The sequence below is a fragment of the Gracilinanus agilis genome, chromosome 2 (genome assembly GCF_016433145.1).
Source record: "Gracilinanus agilis isolate LMUSP501 chromosome 2, AgileGrace, whole genome shotgun sequence".
Lineage (NCBI taxonomy): Eukaryota > Metazoa > Chordata > Mammalia > Didelphimorphia > Didelphidae > Gracilinanus > Gracilinanus agilis.
This window is the reverse complement of record NC_058131.1, coordinates 568,928,813-568,953,069: the sequence shown is the minus strand read 5'-3', so window position 1 is coordinate 568,953,069 and position 24,257 is coordinate 568,928,813. Positions and strand designations below refer to the sequence as shown.

Below are 24,257 nucleotides of genomic sequence, written 5' to 3'. Positions count from 1 at the left end.
AGAGTTTTTTTTTTAAGGGTTATTGGTAAATTTGGAGGGTGTAGTTTTAGTTTAATGAAGTCAAACTGTAGAGAGTTAAGATATGAGTGAGTTGAAGGGAAGTGAAGGCACCTATGATGGCTTTCTCAAGAATTTTAGTTATGAAAGGGAAGAGAGATATAGGTTGAGAGAGGGTTTAGACAGATTAAATGAGGGATTTTTGAGGATGAGAGAGACTTGGGCATCTTTGTAGATAGTAGAAAAGCAGCTAGGAGACAGGGAAAGATTGAAGGTAATTGAGAGAGTGGGGATAATGGAAAGCGTAATCTGCTGGGGAAGACAAGATGGAATGGGATCACTTGTTTAGGTAGAAGGCTTTGCTTTCACAAGGAGAAGGACTATTTTTTTTAATGTTAGATGAAATGAAGAAATATTGGAGGAAGGTATCCAAATGATGAAGATGAGGAGGAAGGGAGAAGAGGGAACTCAAGGAGAATGGCTTCAATTTTTTCATTGAAATATGAAGCAAAATTCTCAGCTAAGAGGGGAAATGGGAATCATGGGAGTTTTGAGGAGGGATAAAAAAAACTTTAGAAAAACCATTGTGGTAAATGTGATAGTGAATTAATTAGGGAAGTATAAAAGGAATGTCTTGCAGCAATGAGGGCATAAGTTTGTAGTGGATGAAGTCAGAATAGTTTTGTTTTTCTTGAATAAGAATGAAAGCAGCAGATGGTATGGGGTAATCCAGTGCTGGGGCTTGGTAGGACAAGATTAACCATTAGTAAAATAGGGAAGAGTACTTGAGGAAAGAGCATAGTGTAGAGTGAGCTGGTTCACCAAAGGGTTGAAAAGGGAAAGGAAAAAGAGTGCAAATGATACTGGATGGCCTAGAAAAGAACTAAGGTATGGAGAACTTAGAGGTCACAATGAGGAAAAAGAACAGGGTTTGGGGTTGTAAGACAAAAAGAAAGAAAGATAGAATATTGGGGGCAGCTAGATGGTCAGTGGATTGAGAACCAAGCCTAGAGATGAGAATATCCTGGGTTCAAATATGGCCTCAGTCATGTCCTAGCTGTGTGACCTTGAGCAAGTCATTTAACTCCAATAGCCTAGCCCTTACCATTCTTTTGCTAATATACGGTACTGATTCTCAGACTGAAGGTGAGTTTTGTTTTGTTTTTTTAAAGATAGAATAACAAAAGATTGTTATCAGTTAATTTTGGAGTTTAAAATGGGGAAATTGTTCATTTATGTGTGATGGCAAGATCAAGTATACAGCTCTCTGTGTCTATAGTTGAGGTGGAGTGGAAGATTTGGCCCTGAGAAATGAGTAAGTTGAGGATTGGGAAGGTTAGGGTATTTGAGGGAGTATCAATATGTATGTAGAAATCCCCTAGTATGAGGGCAGGAGTTAGGTTGGAAAGATTCAGAGCCAGACAGTAAACTTATTATGGAAGGAAGAAGGTCTTCCAGATAACAAAATCTTGATTAGGTGATAAATATGGATTGTTTGTGCCTCTATGAAGGAGAGGCTACTGAATGGTAGATGGAGAATGCAGAAGTGAAGAGCATGGAGTATTTACTTCTGACTCTACCAGCAGTGAATTAGGGGGATGAGTGAAAGGTCAGCCAGTGCTGTAAAAGGATGGCCAGGGAAGCTGTGTCATCAGGAGGGAGACAGGTCTTGGTCAGTACCAGATGATGGAAGAATGAGAAAGAAAAAGGTTTAAGATAAAGGTAAGTTTGTTACCAAGAGAGCAGGCATTTTAGAGAACAAGGTGGAAAGGGGAGAGGACATCTTGAGTGGGATGTGTGTGTGTAGGGAAGGCTAGAAGAGATGGATACCTGGGAGTGGGCAACAGGATATTGGGAATGGGATTAGTACAATGGAAGCCAGAGGTTCAGAATCACTAGAAGAGGGAGGATGTGATGAGAGTGACAGTGTACTAATCATTGAGAAATGAATGCAGGTGGGTTATTATTGTCCTCAGGAAAGCAAGGAAATGGGGCAGGCTAGGACTAATAGTGGGCATTACTGATGCTTTGCTACCCTTTGGGTTTGATCCTTTATTAAAAAAATAATTTAAGAAAGACTGTTCTGGGCATGAAAATAGGCCTGGGTTCATCTGCTCAAGCCCTAAATGAAATCAGTCAGTGGGTATAATGAAAATCAGACCTTGTGCTAAAAAAAAAAAAATTATATCCATATTTTTTTTTCTGAGACTTTAGGTTTTGGAGGTAGAGAATAGAATTCAATATGCTCTCTATAGGCAGAGATGCTGGGATTCCTTGAACCTGGCCAGAAGGGAAACAGGGAAAGGAGTCCTGAGGTCTATAAGAGAAAGTGAGGTCATGGGGAACTAGAATCATGCTGACTTAAGCAGACAGAAGAGAGTTTGGTTGGACTCAAAGATGTCCGGAAAGTGCTGTGTCTGCCTGAAGTACCCTATGTGCTACAATCATCTTTTTGTTTGTTCTCAGCCTGCAAATAATCCCCTTCAGCCAGAGCAGCAACATCTGGCTGGAGCCTGCTTTCTGGCCCTAGCCCTTTCTCATAATGCTTCCAGCTGTGCTTTGGCAGCGGCTCAGAGAGCCCAGGGAATTGGTCCTAGTATTTAAGTCCTATTTATCCCTCAAGACAGCTCAAGTCCCACCTCTTCCATGAAGCCTTCTCAGATTCCTCTGTAACTGTGTAATAGAAGCTTCCTGTGGGCAGGGATTCTTTCATCTTGCCTTTGTATTCTTAGTGTCTGCTACATGGTAGCTGCTTTGTTGTTTTTCAGCTGTTGGCCTTCTGTCTAACTCTTCAGTAACCTTATTTGGGGTTTTCTTGACAAAGATATTGGAGTGGTTTGCCATTTCCTTCTCCAGCTCATTTTACAGATGAAGAAATGGAGGCAAACAGGGCTAAATGACTTGCTTAGCTGCCTAGTAGCTGCTTAATAAATGCTTATCAATTGATTGATTTCTTTCTTCTCTGGCTTATAGCACTTTTCGGCTGTTCTTCACCACTCAGAGCCCAACTACACAGTGCTTTATATTATTCTTTCACCTCCTTTGTGTTGTTTTTGTTTACCCTACTGGTCCAGGAGCTCCATAAAAGTGGCATTATGCCACAGTGACTTAGCTAAACTGAACTGCGTTTGGGAAAATGAAATTCAATTTAACCAACCATTCAGGGCAGCTAGGTAGCTCAGTGGATAGAGAGTTGGTCTTGGGTTCAAATTTGGCCTTAGACACTCCCTAGCTGTATGAATCTGGGGTCTTAACCCCATTTGCCTAGCCCTCTCACTACTCTTTTGTCTTAGAACTGATATTTAGTATACTTAATAGAAGTAATAGAAATATATAAATAATAAAAATACTTAATGTCTTAGTACTTAGTATCAGTTCTAAGGGTTACAATTTAGCCAACATTTATTAAACAAATCACCTATAAGGTAGTGCTGGGTCATAGAAGATATTCAAGGATTAAATCCAAGAATCCTGCTCCAGTGAAATTTACAACCTAATAAAAATAATTATATAAATATCTATTATACATATATGATAAAGATACTTAATATCTTGGTACTTAGTATCAGTTCTAAGACAGAAGGAAAGGGTTAAAAGGTTTTTTTGTTTGTTTGTTTTTGTTTTTTTATTTTAAACCCTTAACTTCTGTGTATTGACTCATAGGTGGAAGAGTGGTAAGGGTAGGCAATGGGGGTCAAGTGACTTGCCCAAGGTCACACAGCTGGGAAGTGTCTGAGGCCAGACTTGAACCTAGGACCTCCCGTCTCTAGGCCTGACTCTCAATCCACTGAGCTACCCAGCTGCCCCTAAGGGTTAAAAGTTTAACCAACATTTATGAAACAAATCACATACGAGGTAGTGCTGGGTGGTAGAAGATAAACAAGGCTTAAATCTGAGAATCCCGGCACCCATGAAACTTGCAATCTAATAGGAAGACACAACACCTACCTAGAGAAGTAGACACAAGATAGAACATGATCACTGAATAATAGATTAAGATCTTGGAAAGGACCATAGAGACCATTTAGTCCAATTCTTTCATTCAGTAGATCAGTGGTTCCCAAATTTTTTTGGCCTACTACCCCCTTTCCAGAAAAAATATTATTTTGCGCCCCCTGTCACATACTATCACCACCCCCTTACAGTTATTCACCGCCCCCAAATGCACCTGTGGCCATCACTACTCCCTGGATCTCTGCAGCACCCACCAGGGGGCGGTGGCGCCCACTTTGGGAATCACTGCAGTAGATAATGGGTTTGGGTTGGAGAGCTTAAATAGCTTACTCAAAATCACCAGGTAATAAATCAGAGGTAGATTTGAACCCAGGGTGTTAATCTCCAAATCAGCACTGGAAGTGTTCATTTAAGTAATACAAGTAAAGAATAATGTGAGGGCCAAGAGAAAAGGATAATATGGACTGGGGAAAAGGGAGAATTGGGAAAATCTACATGGTGGAGATGGTAGCATTTGAAGTGAACTTCAAAGAAGCAAGAATTCAAAGGATGTTCAAGCATTGAGCGATTGAGACTGAGGGGGAAAGTATGTGTGGATGATAGCTAGTCATCCCCTCTGTTTAAGGCATAGAGTAGTGAAACAATACCACGCAGTATGGTCGAAAGATAGAGTGGACCCTAAATCCTAGACTAGGGAGATGGGTAATAGGGAGCCATGGAAGGAATCTGAGCAAAGGAGTGATATGACCAGGTCTTTGCATCAGGACAGTTAACTGAGTATGGGGCATAAAAGATGGATTAGAGAGCAGATTGTTCACTTACCACTTCTTTCCACTGATCTCATGTTGCTGCACAGTGTAGCCAAAAAAGGCTTCTTTGGAGCCTGGGATGATCCGGGGCCTCTTGGTGTCCATGTTAAAAGTATTACTGAACCCTGTAGTAGAGAGAGAAGATAGAACAGTTATCCCCATATGGAGTAAAGGAAAGAGAACATTATATCTTAGGGTAGGATATTTAAGGATAGGTCCCTTGGAAAACACCCCCCCCCAATCTGATAAGAAAAATTCTATACCACGGACCCTCAGAAGCTTTCAAACTATCAGAATGACAGGACATAAGGGCAGCTGGGTGGTTCAGTGGATTGAGAACCAGACCTAGAGATGGGAGGTTCTAGGTTCAAATCTGGCCTCAGACACTTCCTAGCTGCGTGACCCTGGGCAAGTCACTTGACCCCCATTGCCTAGACCTTACCACTCTTCTGCCTTGGAGCCAATACACGGTATTGACTCCAAGATAGAAGGTAAGGGTTAAAAAAAAAAAAAAAAAAAAAAAAAAAAAAAAAAGAATGACAGGACATGAACATCTGAAAGAGGTGTAAATTCTAGAGGAATAGGGGCTCTGATAAGTGAGTTTTCACCTTATCTTGCCCAAAATCAAGTTTCTATATCACTTTCTGTTCATTTCCCCTTTTTTTAAAATGGAAAAAAAAATTTTTAACTCTTACCTTCTGCTTTAGAATTAATACTGTTTGGTATTGGTTCCAAGGCAGACCAGTAACTGCTAGTAAGGACTAGGCAATGGGGAGTCATATGACTTGCCCAGGGTCTCACAGTTGGGAATTGTTCAGATTTGAACCCAGGACCTCTCATCTCTAGGCCTGGCTCTCAATCCACTGAGTCACCTAGCTGCCCCCTTCCTGTTCTTTTCTAAATTCTACCATTTTGAATCTCTTTTGCTCTTCTCCTTTCTAGTCCCCCTCTATGTATTTTCTTTCCTCCATCAGAATGTAAAATTATATGCTTGCTGAGGGCAGGGGCTATCTTAGTTTCCTGTATTGTATTCCCCAGGCTTAGCACATGGTAATTTTTTAATAGATATTTTCTCATTCATTCATTCATTCATTCATTCAAGGTCACTGCTATTATTTCTGATTTTCTAGGAATAGCATCTTGTGAGGTAGCAGTCATAATCTGGGGCTTCAAGATCATGGGATCCCTAAAAGAGTCTCCTCTCTCTTTCGTCCTGAAGAGTCCAAGATTTCGAGCCCAGCTGCTAAGAATACAATTGCTCAACACTGGTTCTGAAATGAAGAACTTCTCCTTTCCCCCCTTCTCCTTCCTATTCAAACCTATTCCTTTTATCTATCCTTTCCCCTTCTTCATTCTTTCCACCCCCTTCTTTACCTTCTTCCTTCTCCCCTTTATTCTACTTTTACAATTGCTTTCCTTTTGTTTACCTGTCTCATTATGGTACAGGGGAAAGAGTTCTACATTTAGAGTCAGAGGTTCGAAGTTTAAATACAGGACTTGCCACAAGCTGCCTGGGCAAGGGTTTGGTCCTCAGGTTTGCTCATCTGTAAAATGAGGGAGTTGCTCTACCCCCCTCCCTCTTTTCCTTCTTTTTTTCAGAAAAATAGTTCATGTGACTAGCAAGATCTGAGGTCAGATTTGAACTCAGGACTTCCTGACTTCAGGCCTGGAACTCTATCCACTGTATCACTTAGCTGTCCCTATATAGTCCCTTTCAAATCTAAATCTACAATCCTTTTTATTCTTCATTTCCCCCTTCTTACCTCTCTTTCTGTTATTGTGCTTTGCTTTCCTTCTTTTCTCTCTTTCCTTTCCCCATCTCTTTTCTAATTCATTCTCTTCTTTTTCTCTCCCCACCCCCTTCCAAATGGTATTCCCAGTCCCTGGAAGAGCCTGAGAGCTGAGTTCCAACCTCAAGACCCAAACTTGGATCATCATAGGGCTGTGAGGCATACTGACTGGGATGTCCTCATTATGAACTATTTTGAAAAACATTGTTTAGGCTTCTGCAGGCACAGCTGTTCAGCTGAGGAAGGGAAAGCAAAGAAGTGAAAAAGTTGTTTAACCCTTCTCTTTTCAAATATTTTCTTTTTTTAATGAATGAATTTGTCTTTCTTGACTTATCTGCAGCATTTGGCACTGCTGACCAGCATCTCCTCCTGGATAAACTTTCTTCTCTGAATTTTTTGGCACTGCTCTGTCTGACCACTTCTCCATCTTCTTGCCTGAATTGTCATCTATATCCTGTCTTCTCTCTGTGAGCAGACTCCAAAACTCTGTTCTCAACCCTCTTCCCTTTTCCCTCTATACTCTCACTTGGTGATCTCAACAGTTCCCATGGATTCAACTTTTCATCTCTATGTAGATGACTCTCAGATCTTTATATACAGTCCCAGCTTCTCTCCTGGACTTTAATTCCACATCATCATCTGCCTATGGGACATTTCAAACTAGATGTCTTATAAGCTTCTCAAGCTCTACATGTCCAAAACATATAGGTTTCCCTGCCCTCCCCCCCAATATACCCTTCTGGACTTTCCCATTTTTGTTGAGGGGATCAACATCCTTCTAGGTTTGCAATCTTGACATAATCCTCAATCCTTACTTTTCCCCACTTCATGTATCCAGAGAGTCCTCAAGTCTGGATGATTCTATGTTCACAACATCTCTCTTATCTGCCCCTTTCTCTCTACTCAAATGGCTTCTGTCCTGGTTCAAATCCTCATCACTTCTAGCCTGGACTATTGCAATATTTTAATTGCCTCCCCCACCTCTAGTCTCTCCATACTCAAATCTATCCTCCAGCCAGCTATGAAAGTGATTTTCCTATGGTATAAATCTGACTAGGGCAGTGATGGTGAACCTATGGCATGCATGCCAGAAAGGACACTTGGAGCTCTCTCTGTTGGCACGCCTATAGTCACCTGCCAGAGTTTGTTACTAGAAAACCAGAGGGACTCAAGGAGGAGCTGTTCCCCTCTCCTTCTCCATGCACCTGAGGACATTCCTCACTTCCCCTGCCCCTCTGCCCAGCAGTCAATGGAAGTGATTCCTCCCTCCCCTGACTGGGGTAAGACACTTGGGGGTGGGGGGGTTCACATGCTGTGTCAGGGTGTGGCATTAACTGCAGTCTGTTGAGTCTGTGGTGAAGGTGATTCCAATGGTGGGGTTGGAGGGGAGCTAGTTTTGAGGGGAGCATAGCTCACAGCATGGCACATAGCTGGAGGGGAGCAGAGTGATGAGGCCAATCTCCTCCCCACTCTCCACCTCTTATCATCTGTCCCTTTGCTCAGCAGCCTAGTGGGAGCATTTCCTCCCTCTCCTGTCTAGGTTGGAGACAGCAAAGAAGAGGGGACTAGGCTGGGAGAGGCAAGTACAGCACTTGGTTTGGGGAGGTGGGATGGGGGTAGGGCCTGGCAGTCCATCTCTAAAAAGTTTGCCATCACTGAATTAGGGCATTCCCTTGCTCAATAAACATCAGTGGTTCCCAACTGCCTGTAGGATCAAGTATAAATTCATCTGTTTGGGATTTAAAGTCCTTCACAACCCAGGTCCAACTTACCTTTCCAGTTTTATTGTGAATTGCTTCCCTTCCTGCACTCTTTGGAAAAGTCAAATTGCCCTTCTTGTTAATTCCTCTTATATGACACTTTCTTATCTCTGTGTCTATACATAAACTATTTCTCCATGCCTGGAATCCACTCCCTTCTTCAACTCTACCTTTTAGAGCCTTTAGCTTTCTTCAAAGCTCATCTCAAATACCATCTTCCACATGATGACCTTTCTGGTTTGTCCATTCCATTCCCAGCCTCAACCACACCCTCTACCCCATCCCAGCTGCTGGTGCCTCTCCCTCAATTACTTTGAATTTATTTTGGATATATCTTGCATATACTTGTATATATGTATGCTAGAGTTCTTTTTTAAATATATATTTATTTATAATATATAATTTATTTATGATATAATATTGGTTAAGTAAGAAAATTTTTCCATGGTTACATGATTCATGTTCTTTCCCTCCTCCCCACCCCCTCCCATAGCCAAAGCTCAAAAATATAAGGTTCTTGAGTGCAAGACACTAAATTAAAATTTAAAAAATTATTTTTTTCAGATACACGTAGAAGTAATTTTTGATCATTGTTTTTTTTTTTTTTTGACATTTTTCAATATGGATTCTCTCCCTCCCTCCACCCATTCTCCAAAGTGGTAAATAGTCTGGTATAGGTTATACCAGTGCTTTCATGCAATACATATTTCCATATTTCCCATGTCATGGCTGAAGATAAAAAGTAACTCATGAAGGAAGTAAAGTAAAGATGGCATGCTTTGATTTGTAATCAGATTCCAACAATTCCTTCTTTGGCTATGGATAGCATTTTTCATCATGAGTCCCTTGGGTTATCTTAGAAACTTGTTCTGCTGATAATAGTTTAGTCCATGGAAGGCAAAGGAACTGGGTTTACAACCAAGAATCACCTACCCACCAAAACTGATTATATTCTTTCAGGGGAAAGTATGGTCATTTAATAAAATAGAAGATTTCCAAGTATTCCTGAAGAAAAGACCAGACTTAAACAGAAAATCTGATATCCAGATAGTTTAGTCCTTCACAATTGAAGATAGTACTATGTTTCTGTTATGGTATACACTGTTTTCCTGCTTCTGCTCACTTTACTTCACATTAGTTCATATAAGCTTTTCCAACTTTTTCTGAAATCATTCTGTTCATCATTTCTTATGGATCAATAGTTTTCCACAACCATGTACTGTAGCTTACTCAGCTACCCAATTGATGGACACCCTTTCAATTTCCAATTCTTTGCCACTACAAAAAGAGCTACTAAAAGTATTTGTGTACAAGTAGGTCCTTTCCCCCTATCTCTGATCTCTTTGGGATATACTGGTATTGCTGGAAGATACTCATTTTTGCCCTTATATTTCCAAGACCAGGTACAGTGCTTGGAACGAAGAAGGTACATTTGAATGCTCAGTACCTGAAGATAGTGAATGGCTTGGGGTTTTATATGTGTATATATGTTAGAGTTAGGGGTTCATATGGGGGGCTAATAATAAAGTATATGTAGGAGTGTGATAGAATTGAGAGGGGGGACTGGTAAAATACATGCGTATATGTATCAGATTTGGGGGTTAATGGGGGCTGATAATAGAGTATGGGGTGTGTGTATATAGAGTTGGGGATTTGAATGGGGGATGCAGAAGTTTTAGTTAAGTAGCTCAGGTTTTGACAAAATCATCATGTCCTAATTAGTCAGTCCAGGGAATCTCAGAATCCAGAATCTTGCATATGTTTACACACACACACAGAGGCATGCACGCACCCCATTCTCTGCTCCTTAAACTTCTTACACAAAATTCTTAGGGGATAGCATTCCATAGCCATGATTGTTAATTAGAGCACTAGATTCTTCCTGGGTTTTCTGGGGACACCACACTTCATCGCCCATTCTCTCTTCTACCCTAATCTGTACAAGAGGGAGAATTGGAATGTAAACAGGAGGAGACCATGCCACTACCAGGCAGGAAAATCCAGGCCTGCCTGCATGGTCCCAATCTGCTTTATGTAGGGAAATTGTGAAGTTGGAGAAGTTTGTCTTCAGAGGTTCCCATCTCCTCTTTTTATGACCCATTTCTCCTCTTCTTCTGTCTTCTGGTTGCAAGTGACTAGTCTTTTCATATTGTCAGGGAAGTAAATAATATTGTAATGGAAAGCAGGCCACATTCTGAATTTTTGTTCCAGATTTGAAATTTACTAGCTGTGTGATCACTGGGAAATCACTTAATGCCTCTGAGTCTCATTTTTCTCATCTGTAAAATGGAGACAATAAAGCTTGCCTAGGAGAAGGCAGAATGGTAGAGAGAGGTTAGGTCTTAGATTCAGCAAGATCAGAGTTCATGCTCTGTTTATAAAACATTTTCTTTTTTCAAATATATATTTTAATTGATAGAATACAATTTAGTAAATAATAACAAGTTACAATTGCAGTGTAGGGAGGGAGTATTTCATGGAAAGTATTTGCATATAATGACAATGTGTATCAGTAAAACATTAAGTTAGAAAAAAAACAATCTGAGGAGTAGCTAGATGGCAGTGCAATGATGGGGAACCTTTTAGAGATGGAGTACTAGGCCTTGCTCCACCCCACCCCACAGATTGAGTGCCATGCCCAACCCCCTAGAGACTTAGTGCCACCCCCACCTTCATCTCTTCCTCCCTCCCCCACTTAACCCAGACGGGATGGAGGAAGCACTCCCTTTGGGCTGCTAGGTTGAGGGACAGGTGAGCATGTAGAGAAGGGGAGGAGATTGACCCCATCATTCTGCTCCCCTCCAGCTCTGTTCCCCTCTAGCTATGTACCATGCTGTGAACTATGCTCCCCTCAAACCTAGCTCCTCTCCAACCCCACCCTGGGAATCACTTTCACTACAGACTCAACAGGCTGCAGTCAGTGCTGTACCCTCACAAAGCATGTGAGCCCCCTCTCCCCACCCGCAGTGCCTTATCCCAGTCAGAGGAGGAAGGAAGCACTCCCATTGGCTGCTGGGCAGAGGTGTGGGGGAAGTGAGAAATGTCCTCAAGTCTATGGAGAAGGGGAGGGGAACAGCTCTGTCCCAGTCCCTCTGGCTTTCTAGTAACAAACTCTGGCAGGTGCTGTCCACAGAGAGGGCTCTGTGTGCCATTTTTGGCACATGTGCCATAGGTTCACCACCATGGGCATAGTGGGTAGAGCACCAGGTTTAGAGTCAGGAGGACTTCAAATCTGGCCTCAGACACTTCCTAGCTGTGTAACCCTGGGCATGTCACAACCCCAATTGCCTAGCCCTTGCCCTTCTGTCTAAAGAGTTGTTATTATGACAAAAAATAAGGGTTTAAAAAGCAACAACAACAAAATAACTCCTAATATGCTCCTACATTATGGTTTGACATACATTTTCTGTGTGAACACAGTCTCTTAACACCTTTGGTAACTCCTTTAGACTGTAAGTTCCAGCCCTGTTGCCCATCTGCATTAGTGAAGGGAGTTTCTTCATTGGGCATATGATGAGATCATAGATATGAACCCAAAAATTAGGATGAAAATAATACTTAAACTTCTTGTCTTCCCAGGGGATTTAGGAGAAAATGGCCTGTAAGCCTTTGTTACACAAATAACATCATGAGATATTACAAACTCATTCACTAGAGATGCCCTGTAATGAAAATGAGCATAGATTATATATACATAATGTATTTGTATAAATATGTATTATATATGTATATGTGGGTAGATACGCACACACATATATGGGAGTAAAGGGAATGAATATTTATATATACTCTACCATCTGCCAGGTATTGTGCTAAATGCTTTTAAAAATGTTATCTTGGGGTAGTTAGGTAGCACAGTGGATAGAGCACTATGCCTGGAATCAGGAGGATCTGGGTTCAAATCTGGCCTTTGACATCGCCTAGTCATGTAATCCTGGGCAAGTCACTTAACTCCAATTTCCTAACCCTTACTGGCCTAGTATTGATTCTATGACAGAAGATAAGCTGTTTTTTTAAAAGGCAATATAGAATCTCTAACGACATCAACCAGACTAGAGGGAGGCACACAACCACACAACCTAAGCTACTGAATCAAGGTTATTTACAATCTCAGCCACTTGTTCATTTGCAGCTAGTTACCCATCTTAAAATCAATACTGTGGAGGTAGTTAGGTGGCTCAGTGGATAAAGAGCCAGGTTTGGAGATGGGGAGTTCTAGGTTCAAGCCTGGCCTCAGATACTTTCTAGCTGTGTGATCCTGGGCAAGTCACTTAACTCCATTTGCCTAGCCTTGCTCTTCTATCTTAGAATTGTTACAAAGACAGAAGTAAAGGAATTAAAAATAATTTAAAAATTATCTCATTTGAACCTCAGAGCAACTCTTTGAGGTAGATGCTATTATGATCTCCATTTATAGTTGAGGAAACTGAGGCAAACATAAGCTAAATAATTTGTCCAAGGATCACATAGCTAGTAAGTGTCTGAGGTCAGATTTGAACTCAAGCTGCCTAGCCTTTATCTCTGTTCTGCCTTGGAACTGATAGTATTGAGTCTAAGACAGAAGGTAAGGGTTAAAGAAAAAGAACATAGATCACAAAGGTTATTGCTGTTGACAAAATTGAAAGATCAACCCATTTGGCAAGAAGCTGAGAATTATTCCTGTTATCCTCTCACTCCACACATATATTGTGATGGTATGTTGGGAAAGGATTAGCAAACTCCAGGGATAGAGAAGAGGGGAAAACTACCCAAACTAGGGAATTAAATTATAATGTGTTGGTTTTTCTCTCTGAGTTGGCATTCGACTCTGACCAGATTGAACCAAGAGAAAACAAATTTCCTAAAAAATGATGTAAAATCCAACTCTAACCTTAGCTCCAATGAGATCTCCGAGACCCTTCCTCTGGGGGACGTATGTTGGACAGTTCTAGCTTTTCAGACTCAAAGAATGTGCTTGTCTCTCAGACTGATGAGTTTGTTTAGTGAAAAACCCAAAATGATATTTTTAAGGGGAATAAAAAGTAACATACCAGAGGAAAAGTCTCAAAAAACACTGAGATTCTTGGGCAATACTCAAATTGTCTATCCTCAATATACATAACAGAGAAGATAAACTAGTATTTTAGGACAATATTTCCTTTGTTTGATAGAGTTTTGAACCAGGGCCAATGTGACATCAACTTGTTTTCCCTTTCTCAGAATCTCTTATCTTCTTTTTCTAGAAGAGATAAGTTATGTCCTCCTGAGAAGGGACCAGAACAGCAGGAGTAGGGTGATATGAAGCCTTTCCCTGTGAGTTTTCCTGGAGACACAAGCTTCCAAGGATGCATACCTCAGGTGCTAAAAAAATTTAGGGTACAGCATCTCATCCCCACTGGATCCTTCCCATTGGTCAATTCGATGGTTCTTATCTCCTTGTCTACCAATGACAAGTACCTGGGCCAAAAGTTCTGAAAGATTCTTAGTGGAAACTTTGTAGTTCATTTCTTATGTAATTTTTTTTAAACCCTTACCTTCCATCTTGGAGTCAAGGCAGAAGACTGGTAAGGGTAGGCAATGGGGGGTCAAGTGACTCACCCAGGGTCACACAGCTGGGAAGTGTCTGAGGTCAGATTTGAACCCAGGACCTCCCATCTCTAGGCCTGGCTCTCAATCCACTGAGCTACCCAGCTGCCCCCTTATGTAATTCTTTTTAAAAATTTTAATTCTTACATTTTTTTCAATTTCATATAGAAACAATTTTTAACAATTGTTATCTGACCTTTTGTGATCCAGATTCTCTCCCTCCCTCCTTTCCCTACTCTAATCTCCAAGATGGTAAATAGTCTGATTGCTTTCGTATGAGACATATTTCCATATTCCTCATGCTATGAAAAAAAATGTATCACATATACAGAAAAAACCTATGAAGGAAATCAAATGAAAACTGCTCTGTTTTGATCTTGCATATTTAATTCAACTAATATGTGCTCTTAAAATTTTTTTCTTTATTTTATTCCATTAACAAATTTACACATAAGTTTTTCCAAGATTATATGATTCATGTTGTCTCCCTCCCCTTTAACTTCCCCTCTCCCATAGTTGACAGGCAATTCTACTGGGTTTTACATGTATTATCATTCAAAACCTATTGTCCATATTGTTCATTTTGGTAATAGATGTCTACTCTTTTCTAAAGTCTTTGCTAGGTACCGTGGGGGGGGGGGGGAGGAGGGGAAGGGGGAGAGAAATTCAAGAGATGTCCTCTTCCCTCACAGAGCTTATAGACTTATAACAAGACATGGGCATTTGAGACAATTAGTGAATACTAAATAGTAAAAATTGCCAGGAACAACTATAATAGAATAATAATAGCTAATATTTATGTAGCTTTTTAGAGTTGCCAAGGTAGGTACAATTATTATCCCCCATTGTTATAGATGAGACTTTTGAGGCTCAGAGGGATTAGGAGACTTGTCTAAGGTCATACAGCCAGTGTGTTTGAGGTAGGATTTGAACTCATATCTTCCTGACTCTTCTAAGCCTAACACTTTATCTACTATGTGATAATAGGAAAGATATCATGGAAGAGATGAGAATTGAAATGATATTTATATTATGTATAGGCTTTGGCGAGGCAGTGTGTGCATGTGTGTGCATGTGTGTGCATGCGTGTGTAAGGTTTCAGAAAGAGGAGAGGATTCTGGGCCTCAGGGAACATAAGGAATAAAGATTTGAATAAGGGAATGAGTACAACATTCCAAGAATTGTGAAGGGAACAGTCAAATTGTCAAGCAGACTCTAGCAATTGCCTTGCTTTCATCCAGAGGGAATTCTTGGTTTAATAGGATAAAGATTGTCTTAACTTCTGAGAAATTCTTAGTAGATTTGGTCCCCGACCTATCGGAAGCCCTTAATCTGATGGGAGAAATATAGTTCTATCTATTGGAGAGCTCCCTGGACAGCAGGAAAGACAATATGATCATTTAAACACATATACTGGCCACAAGCAATTCCAGACATAATGACACTTTCCCCCTGAGAAACCTGGTCCTTGGTTGAAAAACAAATAGACTGTTGATGGCCTATACAGAAAGCCTCTTCTGTTTCATAAGCATTTACCAGGGAATGTGTTCTGCTAGCACACATAGCCTTCACTCTCTCAGAATCATCTCCACACTGCAGTGGGACATTGGAGTAGGTCATCAGTGTAGATCTAGGTACATAGCATAGGTGCCTAGTAGATCGTGATGAAGGGGCAGTAGAGCCTAGCCTTTGGTACACTTTTAATCTGTAGTCTCAGATGGCTTATAGCACATTCTGATTTTAAAAAAGGACTTTTCTAGGGGAATATACATTATGTTGTTAATACTCAATCATTTTCAGTTGTATTTGACTCTATGATCTCATTTGCAATTTTCTTGGCAAAGCTACTGAAGTGGTTTCTTATTTCTTTCTCCACTTTATTTTACAGATGAAGAAACTGAGGCAAACAGGGTTAAGTGACTTGCCTAGGGTCATACCGCTAGTAAATATCTGGGGCCATCTTTGAACTCAGGTCTTCCTGACTTTAGGCCTCGGGCTCTACCCAACTGTCCCTATACACACACTATAGTGATACTCGAATAGACACCTAGGGAAAGCCACTTGAGTAGCCAGAATCTCCAGAGCTACATGACCATGTGAAGAAGACTGTTTCACATTGGGCTCTTATCCTCTCCTTCCTTCAAACATTATAAGTTCTACAGTCACCCTTAAAGATCAAGTAAGGAACCCCACATCAGAGTCCAGGCTTTCTCTCTGGACTGTCTTGGATTGGGAGAGATGCTGATGCCACAGTTAGGAAAATCAGTAGCAACTTCTGCCTTTCTGTCCCCCCAGATCAACTGCCATGCCTCCTCCATTGTGCTAACATTCATTTGTGCTGCACCTACATAGTCAAAATATTTAGGATTCTTGGCTGGTTACTGATGAACAGACATTCAGCAGATGGTACCCTGCTGCAGTGGATAGGCTAGCATCTTTGTAACTACTGAAATTGGGGTGAGGGTACGGAATGATTATAGATGCCATGCTACTTTTTTTCCCCAGAAAGAAACAATATCCTGCTACCAATGCTTTATCTACATAAGAAGGTGATCATACTTAACTAAGAAATTACTGATGCAGGAATTCTGTGAGAAGCTTGGTTAGATGGTTACATATTTACCTGTGATTTATTATTCTATAGAAAACTCTGCCTAAGCTTCGGTGAGGTAAACTAAGTCATTGTACTAAGATTGTAAATCAGCACTAACCATTGTTCATGTAAAAAGCTTACCTAATCCCTTAGCTCAAGTCACTTTCTTTATAAAATACTAGCTGTCATCAATAAACCTCACCTCTGATTGCTACCAGCTCCAGTGGCCCTCCTGATACATGTCATCCTTATCACCACATCTCATTCTCCTCACCCCTTTGAGATCCTCGAATGTTTGTCAGAATCACCTGACATTAAATTTCTATACATGTGTGTGTTTTCTCATTCCAACCTGTCTTTTCCCCTTTCCTCAATGAGAGGCAGCATGATGTAATGGATGACCCATACCATCAATGTGACCCTGGGAAAATCACTTTACTCTTTACTGTTCTAGGCAACACTAAAACTGTAAATTGCAAAAAAAGTTTTTACCTGTACTGGTAGAGGGATTTTCCTCACCAAGGAATTCCCCATAGGAATGAAATCACAAATCCAGTTCCTATCCCTACAAAAAAATAGTCCTTGTTTTCAAGGAGCCAACTTTCTACTGAAAATTGTCTCTCCGAGTTCATTATAACATAATAATAATTTACATTAATTTTATGGATTACAAATCATAATATAGTACAGTGGTTTTGTCTCTTTTCCAGTATGTAGAGCCTGATTAAATAAAAATTGTGAGCCAGAAAAGATATGAGAAGATACTTCCAACCCACCCCTTTGTGAACAGGAGAAGTTTGTAAATCTTGCACAATGCACATGTTTTTAGGCTTTTTCAATGTTCTGGTCAGTTGGGTTAATTTTTCTCCTTTTTTAAATGTTTGACTTTAAAAAATACTATTTGTATTCAAAGAGTTATAAAGTTGTGTATACTTTTTGACCCAGCAATACCATTATTAGATTTATTTTTTAAGGTGGATCAAGGAAAAAGAAAAAGAAACTATATATTCTAAAATATTTATAGCACTTCTTTTCATGGTGGCAAAGAATTGGAAACTGAAGGGATGCTCATCAACTGGGGAATGGTTGAACAAGTAGTACATGATTGTAATGGAATACTATTGTGCCGTAAGAAATGACAAACTAGATGATCACAAAAAATCTGGAAAGACTTCTATGAAGTGATGCAAAGCAAAGTGGGTAGAGCCAGGAGAACATTGTACACAGTAACAACAATAATATAAAATGATCAATGTGAATGATTTTTTTAACAAGGCAAGGGTCCAGGACAATTCTAGGGACTACATGACAAAAAAAAGAATATCTACTGCCATGGAAGGAGCAGAGTCCAAATGCAGATGGAAAATGCCATTCTTCACTTTATTTCCTCCATGAATTTTTTCTAATGTAGGAGATGTCTTATTTCACACTATGATGAGCAGTGAAATATGTATTATATGATAATATACCATAACCTATCTCATATTAGCTGCCTTCTTGGGGAAGGATAAGAAGGAGAGAGAAAACATGGATTGTAGAATGTCAGAAAATGAATATTAAATTTTATATAGACATGTAATCTGAAAAAATAAAAATAATTTTTTAAAAGGGAAAAAATACTATTTGTGGGGCAGTTAGATGACACAGTGGATAGAGTACCAGGCCTAGTGTTGGAAGGGCCTGGGTTCAAATCTGATCTCAGACACTTCTTAGCTGTTGACACCAAGCAAGTCACTTGATGCCATTTGCTTAACCCTTGCTCTTCAAAGACAGAAAGTAAACATTAAAAAAAATACAATTTGAGGGGGCAGCTGGGTAGCTCAGTGGATTGAGAGCCAGGCCTAGAGACGGGAGGTCCTAGGTTCAAATCTGGTCTCAGACACTTCCTAGCTGTGTGACCCTGGGCAAGTCACTTGACCCCCATTGCCTACCCTTACCACTCTTCTGCCTTGGAGCCAATATACGGTATTGACTCCAAGACAGAAGGTAAGGGTTTAAAAAAAATACTATTTGACACATGGGATGGCTCCCTGTGATGGGGTAGAGGTACAATACTGGGGAACTCCCTTCAGAAATACATATAAGAGAACCAGCTTGGTCTAGTGGATAGAGTATTGGGTCTAGTGTCAGGAAATCCTGGGTTTGAATCCTCCCTTAATAGCTATGATAGGCTGGGCACATCACTTAATGTCTCTGAGCCTCAGTTTTTCATTTATAAAAGAGAAATAATATCACCACAATTTCACAGAGTTATGTGAAGCTCACATAAGATAATATAAATAAAATGTCTCATAAACCTTCAAGTTCTATATGAGTGTTAGGTATCATCATCATTATTATTAGAACTTGTCTCTGACTTTGTAGATAAATACTAAGGAGATGACCAAGATATATTTGTTGTTGTTCAGTCATTTCAGTCATGTCCAATTCTTTGTTACTTCATTTAGGGTTTTCTTTGAAGAGGTATTGGAATGGTTGCCATTTCCCTTTCTAGCTCATTTTACAGATGAGGCAACTGAGGCAACTGGGGTAAGTGATTTGTCTAGGATCTGAGGTCTAAGGTAAAAATGGGACAAAACAAAAAAGAAGTTGAGTGGGGAAAATTATATAATGGACATAACTGATTGTAGTATAAATGCCACCATATCTATTTGAACCAAAAAGATACAAATAGTTTCCATAGAAGGGAACAGATCAGAAATCAACATGTGGAAAATTACACGATTTCACTAGCAATTTAAAAAGCCCTCGTTAAAACAGCTGTAAAATTATGTTATATACCCATGATACAATTGTAGCAAAAAAATAGATTTAAGTGATAAATAAAAATCAGTGGAGAGCTGCTTCAGTTTTTCTGAGAAGCCATCAGCAGTATATAATAAGAGACATACAATTGTTGACACTTGACATGATAATTCCAGTTCTGAGAATATGCCTTATGGACATAATCCCAAAGGAAAAAAGGTAAATTGCACAAATATGCAACCAGAAGTACTACTTATAATAGCAAAAGAAAAATTACAAACATTTAAAACAAAATTGTAACTAGCATTTTTTGGCCTAGGATAAGCTTTATATAAATACAATGAGGGAACAAACAATATGAGAAGTGTCCTTAAGTGAACTTTTAAAGACAATTTTTGTTGGAGGTTGTGGAGAGAGAGGGGAACCCTGTGTCACTATAACCTGTGGATAGAGACTGTGGAATACAAAGCTGGCGGAGTACTGTTCCTCACTTGGGATTTGGATTAGAGAGAGGAAATCTTCATTTTAGCTTTTTATTTTCACAAATTACTCTTGTTTGCTAGATACTGAGCTCATTTTCTTCATTTCCAAAGGCATTTAAGAGCTGTTAACATCTAAATGTTATGACCCTGGGGCAAAACCCTTCTCTGCTTGTCCTAGTCATGGATCTGAAAATTTGTCCCACAATAAAGGAAGAATAAAGCAAATTATGGTCCATTAACACCATGGAATACTGCAACAGGTAGGTGAAGAGGATTGTTTTTTTGGGGGGAAGGTCTCCTTAAAATTGTACAACATAGGCAACTAACTCAGATGAATTATGCATTAAAGTTAGCCCCGTTTCAACCTGACTGAATGATGGTCCACACAGTGAATTTCAGTAAGGTCCTTGGCAGGTGACCTTAACCATGGCACTTTAGTCCATAAAGGTAAACTTAAATGGGAGTGAGAAGTCATTTGAGATTTCTGTTACTTTAAGGTCCAAGAAATACAAAGATTCATGGGACAAAAGGAGATACAGAAAGTTGGGAATTTGTCAATATACCACTTAGGTAGATTTATGATCATCATGAACAGAGACTAGAAAATAGTCAATACCAAGCTACAATTAGATATAATCAGTACCACCTTTGTTGGAAACTTCCTAGGAACATTTAGAGTCACCTTCCAATATCTCATGGAAATCCTATGAACCCACTTCCTAGATCACTCAAGAGTTGGTATGAAGTACATAAAAAACATAAAAAGCAATAAGGAAAAATAGAGCCAAGAAATTTGACCACAGATGAATTTCTTTTATTGAAAGCAGTACTGTAAAGATGCAGTTTGGCTGAGGGTAATGGAATCTAGTTGGAATTTCCAATGCCACAAAGCTAGGCCTCATTCCATTAGTCCTTTTCCTCATCTCATCATCTTACCTAAACCACTTCTTCTCCCAGCTTCCCTTTTTCTATTTCTTTTTGAAGCCCTTACCTTCTGCCTTGGAACCAATACGTAGTATTGGCAGAAGAGCAGCAAGGGCTAGGCAATGGGGGTTAAGTGATTTGTCCGGGGTCACACAGCTGGGAAGTATCTGAGATCACATTTGAACCTAAGACCTTCCATCTCTAGCTCTGGCTCTTAATCCACTGAGCCACCTAGCTGCCCCCTTCCCTTTTTCTGCTGCTGGTACCCTTGCCCTCCCCATCACTTGGGCTCAAGACAATTGTCATCTCTGATGGCTTTCTTCTTTCTCATCCCTAGTGTCTGATCAGTCTACCTTTATGACATCTTTTGCATCTCTCTGCTTCTAACTTCCAAAAAGTCTCCCTTCCTCTGCATCTTTCCCTGCTATCTCCTCCTTTTCTATGCATTCTTCACACAGCTGCCCAAACAATCTTTCTAATGTATAGCTCTAGCCATCTTACACACCTTTGCTCAAAAACTTTCTGTGGTTCCCTATTCCCTTCAGGATGCAGCCTGAATTTAAGGCCCTCCAGGATCTGACTTCTGCCTACCTATCCAGGCTTTTTCCCCCTTTTACATGGCTCTTCTGAATGTATTCTGTACTCTAGTTAGATTAGACCAGGAGCATCAAACTCATGCTCCAGGGCTGCTTTCAGCCAGCAAAACTCCAGAGTGACAGAACCAGCTTAAGATATAAATGGCAGGGGCAGTTAGGCAGCTCAGTGGATTGAAAGCCAGGGCTAGAGATGGGAGATGACCTCAATACTTCCCAGCTGTGTGACCCTGGGCAAGTCACTTAACCCCCATTGCCTAGCCCTTACCACTCTTGGTATTGGCCTTGGAGCCAATACACAGTATTGATTCTAAAACAGAAAGTTAGGGTTTAAAAAAATATGTATAAATGGGAAATGATTGACAATAACAACAAAATAATGGGAAAGGTTAATTTATAGTTTTATAAATCAATATGTGTCCCACAGAGGTCCATTTCAATCTGAATTTGACACCACTGGACTCATCTACTGGCTTTTATCCCAACCCAACATGCCATCTCATTGCAGCTACACATTTGAGCAGACCTCAGTGGCTAGAATACGGACTTTTTTAGGAATCCTTCTCTTCTTCAAGGCTTAGTTTCTTTGTCCCCCTTGTGAAACCTTCCCTGATCTCCCTATCTGCAAATTTTCCAAATGTTCAATGCTAAAACTTTTCTTTGCTTTTTTAGCTAGATAGTTCTTTTGCTTCTGCCTTTGTAATGATAATAACTGACATTTAGATAGTGATTTTGAAGTTTATAAAACATCTTACCATTTGGACCTTGTAAGAATCTAGAGAGGTAAGCATTTCAGTTATTATTATCCCCAACTAAGACTCAGAGCAATTAAGCGACTTGCCTGGGATCACACAGTTTATGTGTAGAAATCAAAATTTGCATCCAAGTTTTCTCAACTCTAAGTTCAGCGCACTGTTTACCATGAAGCTTCTTTTATAGGAAACTTATTTGTGTACAAGCCATATTTTAACCCCCTTTTACCCTCATTCTCATTTCATCAAAGAGACTATCAAGTCCTTGAAGACAGAAACTATATCATTTTTATCCTCATATCCCCACGACCTAACAAAGAGCCTGACATATAGCAGGTGCTTAATAAATGTGTGTCAAATTGAATTTATAAATTATAAATAAATTTATAAATATTTTAAAATTTATAAAAAGAAAAATAAATATAAAAATAATTAGTGATAGTAGAATCCATGTTGGAAACAGTTTGAATTTGGGGTCTAGAAGTGGGGCCCATGAACAAATACCTCTGATACCCAGTTACAAGAAAGGTGGCCAAAAGAAGGGAGCAACCAGTATCCTAGGTTTGGAAGGTCTAGAAACCAGGGTTCTTGTCCCACCTTGACAATAACTATCTGTGTGACCTCATGTAAGAGGTCTCAGGTCTCAGGGATCCATCTTCAGCAATAAAATGAGGAATTTGGAAGAGGGGATTTTTAAGGTCCTTTTCATCAGTATTTCAAGGACTTCAAATTTGATCACTGCATATTGCCTCTAAACTATTTCCTCGAACTAAAATATTCCCTCTAACTAGAATAGACTATATGCACTCCCATAAAAAGAGGGATTCTTAATTTGTGTGTGTGTGTGTGTGTGTGTGTGTGTGTGTGTGTGTGTGTGTGTGTGTGTGATGTACTCCTTTGGCAGTCTGGGCAAGCCTACGAACCCATTTATAGAATAAAGTTCTTAAATGCATAAAGTGAAACACAGGATTACAAAAGAAATCAATTGAATTGAAATACAGACATCATAATTTTTTTTAAATCAGCCCAGGGGTCAGCTGGGTAGCTCAGTGGATTGAGAGCCAGGCCTGGAGACCGGAGGTCCTAGGTTCAAATGTGACCTCAGACACTTCCCAGCTGTGTGACCCTGGGCAAGTCACTTGACCCCTATTGCCTACCCTTATCACTCTTCCACCAAGGAGCCAATACACAGAAGTTAAGGGTTTAAAAACAAAACAAAGCAAAAAAAAAAAAATCAGCCCACCTCACAGATACCAGATTAAGAACTCTTGCTTCAAATTTAGTAGATAGTCTTTAGGAGCTGTGTGGTCAGAACAATTCATCACCAGTGTGGTGATAAAGCCTCTTTACGCTGAGCCAGGCTTTGGATGTTCAATACTCAGTCTATCACCAGCTTGCATTCCTCTGGCATATCTTTTGAGAACTCAGAATGATTTCCATATCACCATGAGGCATCGGATTAGGATTTAAGTGATAGTTAATAAAATAATACCAAAATGTGCAATTGGGGGTCCCAGAATGCCGCCACATGAAATAGAAGCCAGCAAGAATCAGCCCATCAAAATGCCCACTATGTGCTACCCATTGTACTTAGTACAGATATAAAGAACGGCAAAAGAAAGTTGCTTCTCTCAAGGAGCTCATAGTCTAATGGGGAACATGAAATGCAAATAGCTATGTACAAGCAAGCTATATCTGTGATAAATTGGGAGTAGTCTCAGAGGGAAAGCATTAAGATTCAGGAGGACTGGGAAAGGCTTCTTGCAGAATCAGCATAAAGTGTTGAGGTTAGCCATCTGTGAAAATCTTTTCAAGAAATGGCCCATTTGAGGGGAAAAAAAGATTTGTAAGATGGCTGCCAATGACTCGAATACTTCCTAAATCTCAGCAAAGGGTTCCCTAAAGATTGAATGAACAAATGAATGAGAGAAAAAGCATTTATCAAGTCATCTTCTATGTGCCAAGCACTGTGTAGAAATAGAAGTGAGATAATCCTTACCCTTAAGAAGTTTACATTCTAACAAAGGGAGATGACACATATAGGTGATCAAGGAATTGAGATTTGTTTTTGGGGAGTTGGGAGTGATGAATGTCATCATAGGACAGCCACCCCTTTTCCAGACTGGTATTAGTTTTGATTTGATCACTTTCTAGAGCAGCAGAAGGTAGAAAGTAATGGTGTGGGTATGAGTGGATTCAGAACAGGTGAATGAATTGTCTTTTTATTCTCTCTCTCTCTCTCTCTCTCTCTCTCTCTCTCTCTCTCTCTCTCTCTCTCTCTCTCTCTCTCTCT

At 40.0% G+C, this 24,257-nt stretch overlaps 1 protein-coding gene across 1 annotated transcript in view; it reads right to left on the bottom strand.

The window, feature by feature from the left end:
• ITGA11 (integrin subunit alpha 11) overlaps positions 1-24,257 on the bottom strand; it is a 229,127-nt gene that overhangs the window by 167,640 nt on the left and 37,230 nt on the right. The window contains exon 2 of the mRNA XM_044662398.1: positions 4,774-4,885. Within this exon, the coding sequence (XP_044518333.1) occupies positions 4,774-4,885 (112 nt within the window). The remainder of the gene's footprint in view (positions 1-4,773; positions 4,886-24,257) is intronic.